The 13,281-nt window shown below is 38.7% G+C and overlaps 1 protein-coding gene across 1 annotated transcript in view; it reads right to left on the reverse strand.

The window, feature by feature from the left end:
• foxp4 (forkhead box P4) overlaps positions 1–13,281 on the reverse strand; it is a 125,213-nt gene that overhangs the window by 22,144 nt on the left and 89,788 nt on the right. Inside the window, exons 7-9 of the mRNA XM_077529808.1 lie at positions 7,911–8,049; positions 2,182–2,383; positions 813–911 (exon numbers count right to left, since the gene is read on the reverse strand). Coding sequence (XP_077385934.1) covers positions 813–911; positions 2,182–2,383; positions 7,911–8,049 — 440 coding nt within the window. The remainder of the gene's footprint in view (positions 1–812; positions 912–2,181; positions 2,384–7,910; positions 8,050–13,281) is intronic.

The following is a 13,281-nucleotide window of genomic DNA, read 5'->3' on the forward strand; positions in this document are numbered from 1 at the left end:
TATATGCATTGCTGTTATGTACAAAAGCACAATTTGTTGTTTTTTTAGTATGAGCTCTTTTTTTATTTTATTTTTTTTTAAATATTGTGGTCTTTTTAAAATATCAATATCATGACAATTATCGTATCGTGACCTTCATATTGTGATAATATCATATTGTGATGTTTGGATATCGTTACATCCTGAGTGACGATATATCGATATCACAATAAATCGTGATACTTCCGATAGATTATCGATACGCCTACGCAAGTATTGTGATATTTTTAGTTAATATATAGCCACTATAACAGCTCCAATGTCCATTACTTATTGAGCAATTACTTGGTGGGCCCCTAGGGGGAACGCGTCATAAGAGTGGCGGGGGAAATGTGCGGAAGTCTTCAGGCGAAGAAGACTCATGAGCTTACTTTTATTTGTGTAAGATATGATTCTATTAAAAATGTGTATTATATCTTCAATTTTAACATTTTAAAACATATTTTATGTTTAGACATTTGTATTTGTTTAAGAAAATATATACTCAAGTAGTCACTGTGAAGAAGACACCAGTTTTAATATATGTTTCAGGCATGGTACAAAGAGAAACTACATTTTCATTGAAAAAAACAAAACAAAACATCAATTTTTTTCTTGAGTAGTTTGATCGTAGATTATCGTGGATTTATTACCTGACCAATATATCGATAATTGTGGTATCGTCATATCGTGAGATAATCGTTAACCTCATATCGCTTATCGTATCGTATCGTGGGTTATCCAGAGGTTGCCACCCCTAGTGATGCGTGCGTGTGAGTGTGCATGCTACTCACTGGCTGCTGGGGGGTTGGCTGCCTTTGGAGTATGGGGGGGCGTGGTCATCGCCACTGTCTGCCTTGGTGAAGGAGGATATCCACTCAAACAGTCTGGCTCTTAAAAATGGAGACAAGCCCATGAGCAGCTAGTACAGCCATGGGGCCACATCACCTCCATAGAATGCAGTCTGTGTAGTGTGCTAATATGCCTTCATTCGACACAATGACGGCAGAATTCGATCTATCAATCTCAATCTTTAAACCATACCGCCTCTTTTCTTCCTTCCGTTCATCCTCCCCTATATATCATATTAGCATGTGTTTGACAGCATACTGGCAGAACATACATAACTCAACCCATACTCGCTACCAAATGACAACACATTGGTGCACACAAAAGTGTGGCAAGCCAAGAATGGCTAAAAAGTGAAAAGGAAGGCAGGAAATTGAAATATAGGAAGTGGGTGAATGAGAAAGACGACAGGTCACACAGTGGAAGGACGCTAACACTGACCAGCCACGACATTTGGAGCACAAGGCTGATCTAATTTTGGACGGCTTCACGAGAAATGCAACCGCAATAATCAAGATGTTGTGAAGTGAACAGCGTAAAGCTCAACATGTAATACGCATGTCAAGGTTGCTGTCGTTAACAAAAACTAATGAACTAACTAAAAGCAAAATTGAAATCTCATTTTCATTACTGAAATAAAATAAAAAGGAAAGTACTGTCACTTCATCTTCACGTTTCAGCAAAAAATGTCCTTTGTGTCCATCTTCGTCAATGAGCTTTCAGGGTTCATATTAAATGTAGAGATTTGGGACCATTTTTTTTTTTCATCAAATCATTTCATAAATTTTTTTCCACCAAAAAACGACAGATAATTAAAAAAAAAAAGCCCTATACAATTACATTTCAATAGAGCATTTTTTCCCCTTAAAATTGCATGAAATCAATTGCAATGTTCTATTCTTCAAATTTATAATAGTACCACTCGCCCACCCCTAATTAAATGTATTTTTCTTCTGGATTTGTGTACAGATCTACAGAAGCAGGAAGGTCAGTGATTTGAGAATTGTACTAGTTTAATTTACTTACACTTTAGTTACTGACTGAAACTAAAATACAATACTTTTTTTTTTTTTTTTTTTTTTTTTTAAAGCATATGCTGTGGGGGCCACTTAAGATTAGACAGCCGGCCACAAATGGCCCCCCAGGCCATTGTTTGGACACCCCTGGTTTAAGTTCCACTAAAATGTTGTTGTTATGCAATCAATTTTTTAATTCATGTATTTTATTTTATCAACAACTGCCGCATTTGATCTTATTAGATGCAGGTGTACGTAATGTTGTGGCCGGTTAGCATGCAGCTAACTTTCGGTGTACCTGTCTCTCTTTGGGGTGTGGCTCTGTCCATTGGGCAGGCTGTGCAGTGGCATGTGGGCGCTGGCCGCTTTGGGGAAGGCTGAGGTAGAATTAGAGCTGTTGGTACTCAAGTCCAGGCCCTCGGCTTGTTTCAAGGCCTCGTCGCTGCTCGGCACCCCCGACACCTCCTTCCACAGCTGCTGGAGGTCCGACGGACACATCGCTGCGCAACAGAGACACGGTCAGCTCACCAACAAGTGAACGCGGGAAAGATGATCACGATGGGGGTGTTTAAAAGGCCTAATTCGGACGAAAAGGTGGTTCATATAATATAGGTGGTTTCATGTGATGTCACGACAAGTGCCCAACCGCAGATGGGGGACAGGAAGTAACTCCCCCATAAGAAAAAGCTGAGAAAATGCTGAAGTTTTGTGTTGTTTATCGGTGCAAGTGAGAAAAAAAATAACACCTACTTTCGTGAAAGCAGTAACCCATAAAAGGACCTGAATTAACTCATTCACTCCCAGCCATTTTCACAGAAGCAATCCCGTTCGCTCCCAGCTGTTTTACAGGATTTTGACTGATTTTGCAAGGCCCACAGAATATTGTGTTCTATTGCTATAAAAACATGGAACCTATCAAAAGAAAGATTAAAGTCTCTTCTTTCATCATGAAAAAAAAGCATGTTTCTATCTGTTTCCGTTTTGCAGCAATTAGCATTAGAAGAGAGCTTTTCATCAGAAGTTTCATCAGTTTTCACAAATCTATTTAAAATTGTAAGTAATTGAGCTTTTTTTCTACATGGCCCTGGTTGATCTCCTTTGCTCTGCTGCCACCTGATGGCCATTTGTGTAATAACTACCATTTCTGCAACCGTTCTTTGCAGTTGAGAGGTTGCATCAAAGCCTTCTGTATGCTCTAGCATAAAAAAAAAACAAAAAAACGTATAAATACGTCTTTGGGACACTTAAAACACACACACACACAAACGTATTTACACGTTATTAGGAGCAAATGAGTAAAAAACCTTTTTCTGAAATCCGGAGGAGCAAAGTCGTACAACACTTATATATGCAGTGATCACTTTGTGAAAGGTAAGGCTACAGTAATGAAACTACTTCCATAGCTGAATAAAACTCAACAGGTCGGTGTCATATTACTGGAAACATAGCTAACCTTGATAACACTATGTGGAGTTTATTCTACAACTGTGTGTCCATGCTAGGTGGCTGTGTCTTTGTTTTTAGCAATGCTAGCTATGTTAGCTACCACAACAAGTGGTTCTTAAATTGAGCTCCTTCTTCCATGAGGCCACAACATACGTTAGACCTCTGAGAATGGTTAACCTAGCATCACGTAGAAAATAGCAGGTAAGGTACCAGTTAGCTAGCTACCTTGTGCTAGCCAGTGCTTTTATACGCCTTCATTTGGCTAGTGGTGTAGTATGACTGCCTCCACACCAGGTAAATCCGACACGAGTTCGGGAAAATCCTTTGTCCTCAGAATGTAAGGATCATATCCAACACTCTTTACTATTTTTAAAGCCTGTCAGCTATGTCCCAGCTAACCCAACGCTTTTGCATATAATCGCTTTCCATCATTTTCAATGGGTGTTCCCTACTTCCTGACCCCAAGTTGAATTTCACGCGCTGCCGGAATCACGTGATTGCAACCCACCTATTGATGAGAATTTCAAATTTCTACTAATTCAAATCACAATCCAACTGCAACTCTGAGATTGAAGCACCAGCTGAAGCTAACTCATACGTGCATTCCAAACATTAATGGCAATTCCGTCAGTCCAGCAGCACCGCGGCGGCTGTCACTGGCACTTATTTGTCTCAAGCGGGTCAGGGTGCACTTTGAGCGCAGCTTTGTTATTTCTGCTCCAATTTCAAAGCAAAGCGAGATGCTTAAAATGCCGCGGTGCACTCCAATGTAGCTCAGCATACTTTTGCCTGCACGCAGACAGACGTGTCGGCGCATACACACCCGGCGACCTTGCAGCAATACAAATATTATGTCTGCTTTGACTGCATTCTCCAGCGGTCCCGCCAAAACAAAAGTTCTCACTGTGGAGGAATGAGGCCTCTTGTTGGTATAGAGTTCTCCATGTGTGCACTTATTAGCCAAGAAACCCGATCGATCTATGGATACACCCTCGCTGTAAAAAAATGCAGAGCGTTTCCTCCTGTTTAACTTATCGGGCTGGGCCGACCACTTCATGAAAATAGAAAACACTTCAAGTGGGCAAGTGATGAGTGAATGGCAAGTTAACACATTTGCAGCTGAGCGCTAAACACGTTTGGAGAAATAAATTAGAATGAGATGAGATGAGATGAGATGAGAATACATCTGCCTTCCATTAGGAGCCGGCACACCACAATTCAAACTTCATATTGTTACTGTCCAAATGAAAGCCACTTATTTAACATTCATTTTGTATTTAGTTTTAGTTGTTGTATTGATTTTTTTTATTTAATTTTACCTAAAAAAAGACTTTTTTTTTTTTTTTTTCAATTTGAAAATTAGATGATATTTCTTTTTTTGGTTTGGCTTGGTTTATTGAACATCGAACATGCAATACAAACTATAAAATAAAAGTGAAGGAAAGAAAATAAAAGCCAAAAAAGGAAAATAATTATTATTAATAATTAATAATTATTAAAATTCATATGTTCAAAGGGAGTAGGAAGAAGTACAAGAACACGTTAACTTATATCATGATAATGTACTTTAAGTGTATATTTAATAATATATAATTAAAGTAGAAAAACAAACAAGCAAATGAAGGGAAAAAAGAATGGAAATGAACAAAACATACACTTTACAACTATTAGTGTAAGTTATAAACGCTTACGCAAAAAAAGTAAAAGATAAAAGAAAGCCCTACATATACAATTAATCTAATCACAATTCAGCCCTCTATGATTTCAAACAACTTCTGAATACTGTGGAAATTGTGGTTATTGTATACTTTATACATTATTTGTGCTCTTTTAAGTTCGACTAGGTCATAAAATTTGAGAATATTTAATGAATAACGGATTTGTTGGTTCAATGTAATGTGAGTGATAAATAACTCGTATGGCTCTTTTTTTTGTAGCTTAAAGACAGATTGAGTGTATTTCCCCATATTTCCACACAATAAGTCAAATATGGCAGAAATAATACACAATATCATCTTGTCTTAAAATGTTTTACATTTATTTGTAAGTAGAATGTTTTATGAATAGGATGAACATTGTCCCTTTGGTGGGGGGGTTCCAGACTTTTTTTTTTTTTTTTTTTTTTATGAAATTTTGGGGAATTTTGGAGCGTACACTGAAATTCAACATGTATAAAGGTTCACATTTCTACTCCTTTTTTTACTATCTTACTGATAAATGTGCTCAAGTGTGGATCAACGGTTTGTCATCAACAAAAAATGTTCAATAGGGGAGACCACTTTTTTTTTTTTTCAGAACAATACCAGCGAGTAGTCTTGAGTAGACGCCAATACCAAGTCCCGATACCCCTTAATACTTTTGATACATAAATTTTCTCCCCAAAAAAGCAATAGCAGATATTTTTAAAGAAAGACCTTTATATCACAATTTAGCATTTTTTTTCCTTTAAAATGCATTAAATTACTGTCAATTTTCTGTTCTTCTAATTTCAAATATGTAGTTCCTGATCATAATACAGCCATAAGAGGGCGACGGATACTAGTGTCAATCATGGTCACAAGTACCGATACCTTAAAATAGTATCAGCACCGATACCAGCCTTTCTCAAATTTTCATTTTAATCATTTTAATCAAATCTCAAATTTCTGGGGAAATTTTCTCAAATTTTCAGGGGAATGTCCTGGAGCGTTAGCGTTGTTGTTGTTGTTTTTGTTATTATTATTATTATTATTATTATTATTATGTCCCCGCTTCTACATTTATAATGCCAATAATTGGCTGAATGTAGTCGTTCAGCTCAATTCTTTTGTAGTGTGGCCTCAGCCTACTTTGTGCTGTATGACGGAAACTGAGATGCACAATGTGTGGTACAAAAATGCTTTTAAGATATGGCCATACTTTTCTTCAAATCCCATGAAAGAACAATTAGCAATTTGCACCTTTCCATTGAATCCCCATTTACTAGTGTAACTTTTCCAAAATGCTTTAAACCAAGTCAGTGTTTTACAGTCATATATTCTATATAAAGCGATGTGTCGATGCTGAGGACCTATCTGGCGTAACCACAATGTGGTCAGCGTATTTGTTATACATTTACACTGATGAGCCATCTGAGCAGCTTCTCTGTCTTCTTACAGCTCTCGGGGGTGCCCTCGTCAAACCCCCCCTCACCGCTTACCATCTTTTGAAGCAGTCCACTAGTGTGTTCATTTGTGTGTTGTTGTGTGTCAGTGTTTAATTATGCGCATTTGTGCACAAGTGTTTCTATGTGTGTGTGTGTTTGTGTGGCATGGCTGGTCCGAGGAATGCTCCGGTTCACGCCTGGCTGAGCCGTCACAATGGGCCGGCTCTTTCACACTGCAGGGAAATTCCACTTGCATACGGAGGGAGAGATACCAAAGTCCAGAATTGTTTCTTTAAACTGTCAATCCAATATAAGAAGTTTTTTTTTTTTCCCTTCACGGAAGAATTTAATTTCTACCTCACAGATGAAAAGGTGAGTATAAAAATCATTTGTAAATTAAGGGAAAAGTTAAAAAGTTTTCATTTCTGAACCTTCCTTTTTCTCGAGTAGATTTTACTCTAAAGAAAGTCTACTTGATCCAACTCAAATAGACAAACAAGTTCCGGTTGGTTTTAACATCTGCTTCTAACTAATACTATTATTTTTTTTTAATGACATCCATCCATCCATCCATCCATCCATCTTCTTAACTGTTTACTCCTTACAAGGGTCGCGGGGGTGCTGGAGCCTATCCCAGCCGGCTTCAGGCAGTAGGTACGCCCTGAACTGGTTGCCAGCCAATCGCAGGGCACATAGAGACGAACAACCACTCACACTCTAAACAGAGTAAAATTTACACTTGGAAGAGAGTATATTTTATTCAGTGTACAAGAGAATGTTTTTGGTCTCCTTTTAGATAGTAGCAAACAGCAGGAGTGGCATAGCTCAGGTGGTAGAGTGGCCATCTCCCAAGCTGAAGATCATCAGTTTGTGCCTCAACCCTTGAGTAACATTTAACAAAATATACTCACAAAATCTACTTCTAAAATTTAATTAAAATTTCTGAGTAAAAAAAAAACAAAAAACAAAAAACAAAAAAACTTTACTATTTTTTTTTATATGGGATAGGCCACAGTACACAGTACAATACAGTACATAGTAAAAATACTTTGAGTAAAATGTATTTTACTCTTTTCCAAGTGTAAATTTGACTCGTGGGACCAAGTAGACTCTTTTTAGAATAAAATGTACTTTACAAAATTTACTGTGAGAATGAATGTTTGTTACACACACATGGTCAGTGTGGGCAGAGCAGTCAACTTTTATCAACCCAGCAGACAAACTGGGGGGACTGTGGTAGAGTATAAAAATAGGATATGCTTCTAATTTGAATGCACACACATCCAAGGTGGGAATTAGTGGCACATTTGACCTATTACGCCAATGAGTACTTTCCACAAACCCACCAATAGGGCTTTTCGTTTGTCTTTGGCAGCCTTGATGAACTTAACAGGCTTCACATGTGGCAGTCGTGACCTTGCGCGCGTATAAGAAATGTGCGCTTCAAGTGCGCATACCTTGCTGGAGGGACTGCATGGCGGCGGTGGGCTGCAGGGGAACCAGGCCTTGCCTCTGGAGGTTGAGGATGTGCTGCTGCTGAAGCTGCTGCATCTGGATCAGCTGCTGCTGGAAGGCCAGCTGCTTGCTGCCGAGCTGCTGCACGCCAGGGGAAAGGAAAAAAAAATGGAATAACTTGTCAGTCGGGTTTTGCTGCGATTCTGTAGTAATATGCAACTCCTTAACTTTTTGGACACAATTTAAGGAAAGGAATATTATGCCAAGACAGATTATATCTGTCATTTCATTTTTCTACAATCTTGAGATCGTACTTCCCTTTTTCTTTTCTTTTTTCTTTTTTTTTGTGGTAATCATGCCTTTAAAGAATTTTCTCTGCATCTTCCACACTTATTTCTGCATTTAAATTTGGAGCTAAATGTCACACGTGCAATAAATTGGCCGTGATTTGTTTCCCACCATTTATGACTTTATTCACAGCCAATAAATCTAAGAGCAAAGCCACACATTTGGACCATAAGAATCACAGTAAAATGTGATTTTACTGTCATCAAATGGCCGTAATGATGAAGAGAAGAAAGGTCACGTGTCGCGTGTGTGCGTGTGTGTGATAAATGTCCTTTTTCCTGCTCTCCCAGGCTAGACTTGAGCCGGGACTGTGCTGAGCTGTTTGAAGTCCCTGCAGGTCAACCCCAGAGAGATGAGCTTTATCTCTCACAGATAACTTGCGGGGAGAAAAAAAATAAAATAAATACGACTTGAGGACCTGCTTATTGTGTGTATTGAGAGCGTGAGTTGGCAGCATGGAACCCTTTGAACAGAGACCAACTCACAGGAAGGGCAGCTAGGTCACTTCCTTTCAGACTGGAGCCTGCATGGGGACAGAATGTGTGCTGGCAGCGTTGACTGTATGTGAAGGGCTGCACTAGGTACTGTAAGTGGAAGGACAACAGGAAACATTCTGTGGGCTCAATGGGATTCACTACTTGATCATTTCACAACTACCGGGGTAAAATGTTAGTCTGCTTAGAATAGGCTATGCATAAGTTTAGTTTAGTTTAGTTAAGTAGTACAGCAATGAGTTCAGCAATGTGCAAAAACTCTTTGGGCCTATCTTCATGCCCAGTGGAAGGATACGGCGCAAAGTGTGGTTTAACTCTGGAACAAGTAAACAAACAGGCCATGGGTGGAGTTTTCTTTCTTTTGCTTTATAGTTTAAACTATGGGTAAGTAGGTAAGTAGGTTTAGTTAGAATTTTGTGTACATTTTGGGCACAGCGAGCGAGCTAGATAGATAGATAGATAGATAGATAGATAGATAGATAGATAGATAGATAGATAGATAGATAGACAGACAGGCAGACAGACAGACAGACAGACGAGCCCCATAAACTCTGGCTAGCAACAAGTGCCCACTCAAGTCAAAAATGAATTTCGGTTGTAAAGTTTTGTAAGAAATCATGACAGGTTCCTGTTTTTATTTATTTATTAAAAATAAATAATATTTGGTACTATATTGCCACCATAAGAGTCATTGGACTGCCTTCATTTGAATTGTGTGTACGTTTTGGGCATAGCTAGCTAGCTAGCTAGGTACAGTAACTATCTCTCTCTCTCTCTCTCTCTCTCTCTCTCTCTCTCTCTCTCTCTCTCTCTCTCGATAGATAGATAGATAGATAGATAGATAGATAGATAGATAGATAGATAGATAGATAGATAGATAGATAGATAGAAATGATCAGATTTTGTTGAAATTGTACCCTGCACTGTGAATCCCGATGTGTCACTTATGGCAAATGTAATTTGGACCACACCCCCGGCATACTGCATCATGATGTGTCTAACTTGGAATAGTTCCAAAATTCACTCACTAAACTTCCCATGGAAAGTTTCTGGAAAGTTTCCAGAAATTCACTTGACAATTTTACGCCCCTTTGCAACCCTGCATGACAGAGTTAATCATAAAAAAAAATACATACAATTAAGATAAGCCCCTCCCCCATTCACCCCCCCCCCCCCCCAAAAAAAAATAAATAAAAATAAAACTCTTACTGTGTTATACTGTTGAATTATATTGTACGTTTGTTGTTTTGTAATAATTTGGACATAGAGTCACATTTAGTTCTTATATTTGCGGCATTTGTTTTTTCCATAAGCAAACTTCTTCCGCGCTTTTCTTTTCTTTCCAGTCCTACTGTCCCTCTTTTTTCTTTCCCGTCTGTCCATTTCATTTGCTCCTCTGCCCCCCTCTGTCCCTCACTCTCTCTTGAGATATGTCCTTCTTTAAAGCGCACATTGCGTGCGTGCGTTTGTGTGTGTGCGTGTGCATGTCTGTGTTCTGTTTACATTAGCTGTGGCTGAGTGGCCAAAGCTAGCGCTGTAACAGGCTGTCAATGTGATTTATGAGCACATCACACACTGTCTGAGCCTGCCAGTCACACAGATGCGCACACATACACACACGCATGCACGAAATGGACAGTCACCGACAGACACGCACATGCACACATCTCTTGCGATGCTCAGAGTCACTTCATTAAGCTGACTCCTGACCAGTCCCAAATGTGCGCGCACACAAAAAATACACTGACACTTTCATCGTCTTGGAACCAACCACTTCCGCGCACAAAAAGGAGAGCAGAAAATGGGGAAAAGGTCAAGAAGTCAAAGCGACTTGAGCACAAAACTCTCAGCAGTGATTAAAGGTTTTACCCTGCCTCTGCTCACACTTCTCTGCCTCCTACTGTCTTCTTGTTAGCCTGTAAAAATTCCTTTTCCACATGTATGCCACAAACTGAAAACGAGTGCTATTATATACCACTGATTGCTTCATAGTCACCAACCTCACAACCGATATAAACACACCACAGCTCGATATTATAACAAGTTCTGTTGTCACCTGCAACAACGACCACAACATAAAGTGCATACAGCTCAGCTGGGAGCCATATTCCCCCGAGTGTATGCGTTTGTGCAGTGACCCACCACTCATCGTGCGTCTATGTGTACTTGTATGACCAGTGATTGCACTTGTCAACTTGTTACAGGACAACAAAAAGCTGAAAAGTGGGACAGCAGCAGGGAGGAGGGGTGGGGATGGAGGAAGCAATCCAGACCCCTCTCAAACATGGCAGGCGACCACAACTGCTTTGCTTTGGTCACGCTCGACGTGGTCGGCTGCTGTTGGCGAAGGGGTTTGCTGGGGAGGTGAGGTGTGCCGGTTCCGGCCCTCTGGGAGATGAGACGAAATGTAGGACGTGTCTCTTTGTGGTTTTGTCAGAAAGGTTCTTAGCTGCTTGTGAGTTGAATGAGCAAGTTCGGGGGCAGCATGGTGACCTTGTGGTTTGCATGCTGCTTTATTGTTTGGAGATTCAGGGTTCGAATCTGGGCTCTTTGCAGATGTGTGGTTTTTTTTTTTAGCCCAAAAACCTGCGGTTCTATTATTGTGGCGTCACTCTAGGGCTGATAGCTAAAAAATTAAATCTGTCATTCAGGACAATGACATTTTTTTTTTTTTTATCAATTTTAATCTAATAAATCCAACAAACATGTATTTAAAGGTTTAATTTATTCAAATATTCCTGTGCAAAGTTCAGATAAAAATAATGTATTTTAATTGATAAATTATATTATTATTATTATTATTTTTTTAAACAAATATTATTATTATTACTATTATTATTATTTATATTTATATTTTCTTATATAATTATTATAAATTATATTACAATTTATTTATATTATAAATTTATATTATAAATAATATTATATTGTAAATTAATTTAATTTAATACATTTATACATTTATAATTTATAAAAAATTATAAAAAATTAGAATTAATTCTAAATCAGTGTTAACATAAACATAAAATTCATATTTTGCACTTAAATGCGTGTAATTGATAGCTATTGTAAACATGTCTTGTAAACAACCCATCTAGCATTTTGCCACTTGTAACAAAACATAAAAACAACAGCTTTTAAAAATCCAGAAGACAAAAATGCAATTTCACGATTCAGCAAATTTTCGATTAGATTTTTAAAATGACGATTGATCGAATTAATTTGATTTATTGCCCAGCTCTCCTTCACTCTAGTGCATTCTTTTCATTTGTTACTTCCTCTATTGTGGTACCTTGCTATGTTTTCTTCCTATTTTTTAAAGAGTTTTTTTCTGTTTTTTTTTTTTTTTTTGTTAAAAACGGCTTACCTTAACTAGAACCCTGATCAACATATGGATTTGAAGTGGGTTTTTATTCACATTATTTAAAGTGCAGGGACAATTTTAAATTAAAAGTATAAATCACGACCGTTAATAGTAAAACCAGCGAAGAGTAAAAATGTGTTCTCTACTTGTATGGGGAAGTGGAGAAATTTTTGGAAGATGTCATGAATTTTAAAAGAAGTTAACCACAGCTAGAAATAAAACCATAACTTCAATGAAATATGACAACACGGAGGGAAGATTACAGCTTGGTTGGTGAATACTTTCCGATGTGCATTCTGTTACTCTTCTGTTATTATCATTAGCGACTTATTGCCAACTTAGCTTATTATACTGAGCAGCCAGAACAAGCATGAATTTTTGAATAAGCTTCATCTTTGGTTCTATGATCCTGATGACATTTTTCCTCTTTGGTGCTTTTCTGGTATGTGGTGTATGGAATAGTATCACAAGAAGAGCAAAAAGTTCAGGCTCTGGAATTTTGCATGAATGTATCATTTGTCTCTCAAGAATGTGTGGCATATTCTCAATTTTTTTTGCAAAGTATTAAACCTGCAAAAATAGACAAACAGCACATAAGGACAATCAGTCCAACACAGGTTACGACAATCTTGTCCCATGGAGCGGAATCCTTTTTTGATTGGGCCTTGACATGATCCTCGGAAGTGATTTGCAGCTGTGGTTAAAGCGGCGCGTTTGTATTTACGCACGAGAGAGCGAGCGAGAACGCGTCCGAGGCCTCCAGCGCTCGGCGGGGTTAATTGACAATTAAAAGAGAGGAAGACCCCTCCTACGTGGAGATTTCACCTCAGGCCCACAGTTGAAGGCATGTAAATGAGGGCTTTGGCAAGGTAGCGGATGGCTTGGCACCGCACGCCCACGCTGCCTCCGCACGGCGGGCGCGTGGAGAGAATGACAGCGCGCGCTCGCTAATGCTTGTCTGGAGATGAGCTGACCGCAAACCACAAAGGAAGAAGAGGAAAGAAGAAGAGGACGGCCAACATATGTAGCTTACCGCACATTCAATACATCGGACACTTGATGGAATTTTTCTCCTTCTGCAAGCTCTCATGTCAACCACTTTTTGATGCATTTAAGGGCACTTAAATATCTCAAAGTGTACTTGAACGTAATGAGTGTTCACTTTAT

Source organism: Festucalex cinctus, chromosome 8 (assembly GCF_051991245.1).
Source record: "Festucalex cinctus isolate MCC-2025b chromosome 8, RoL_Fcin_1.0, whole genome shotgun sequence".
Classification (NCBI taxonomy): domain Eukaryota; kingdom Metazoa; phylum Chordata; class Actinopteri; order Syngnathiformes; family Syngnathidae; genus Festucalex; species Festucalex cinctus.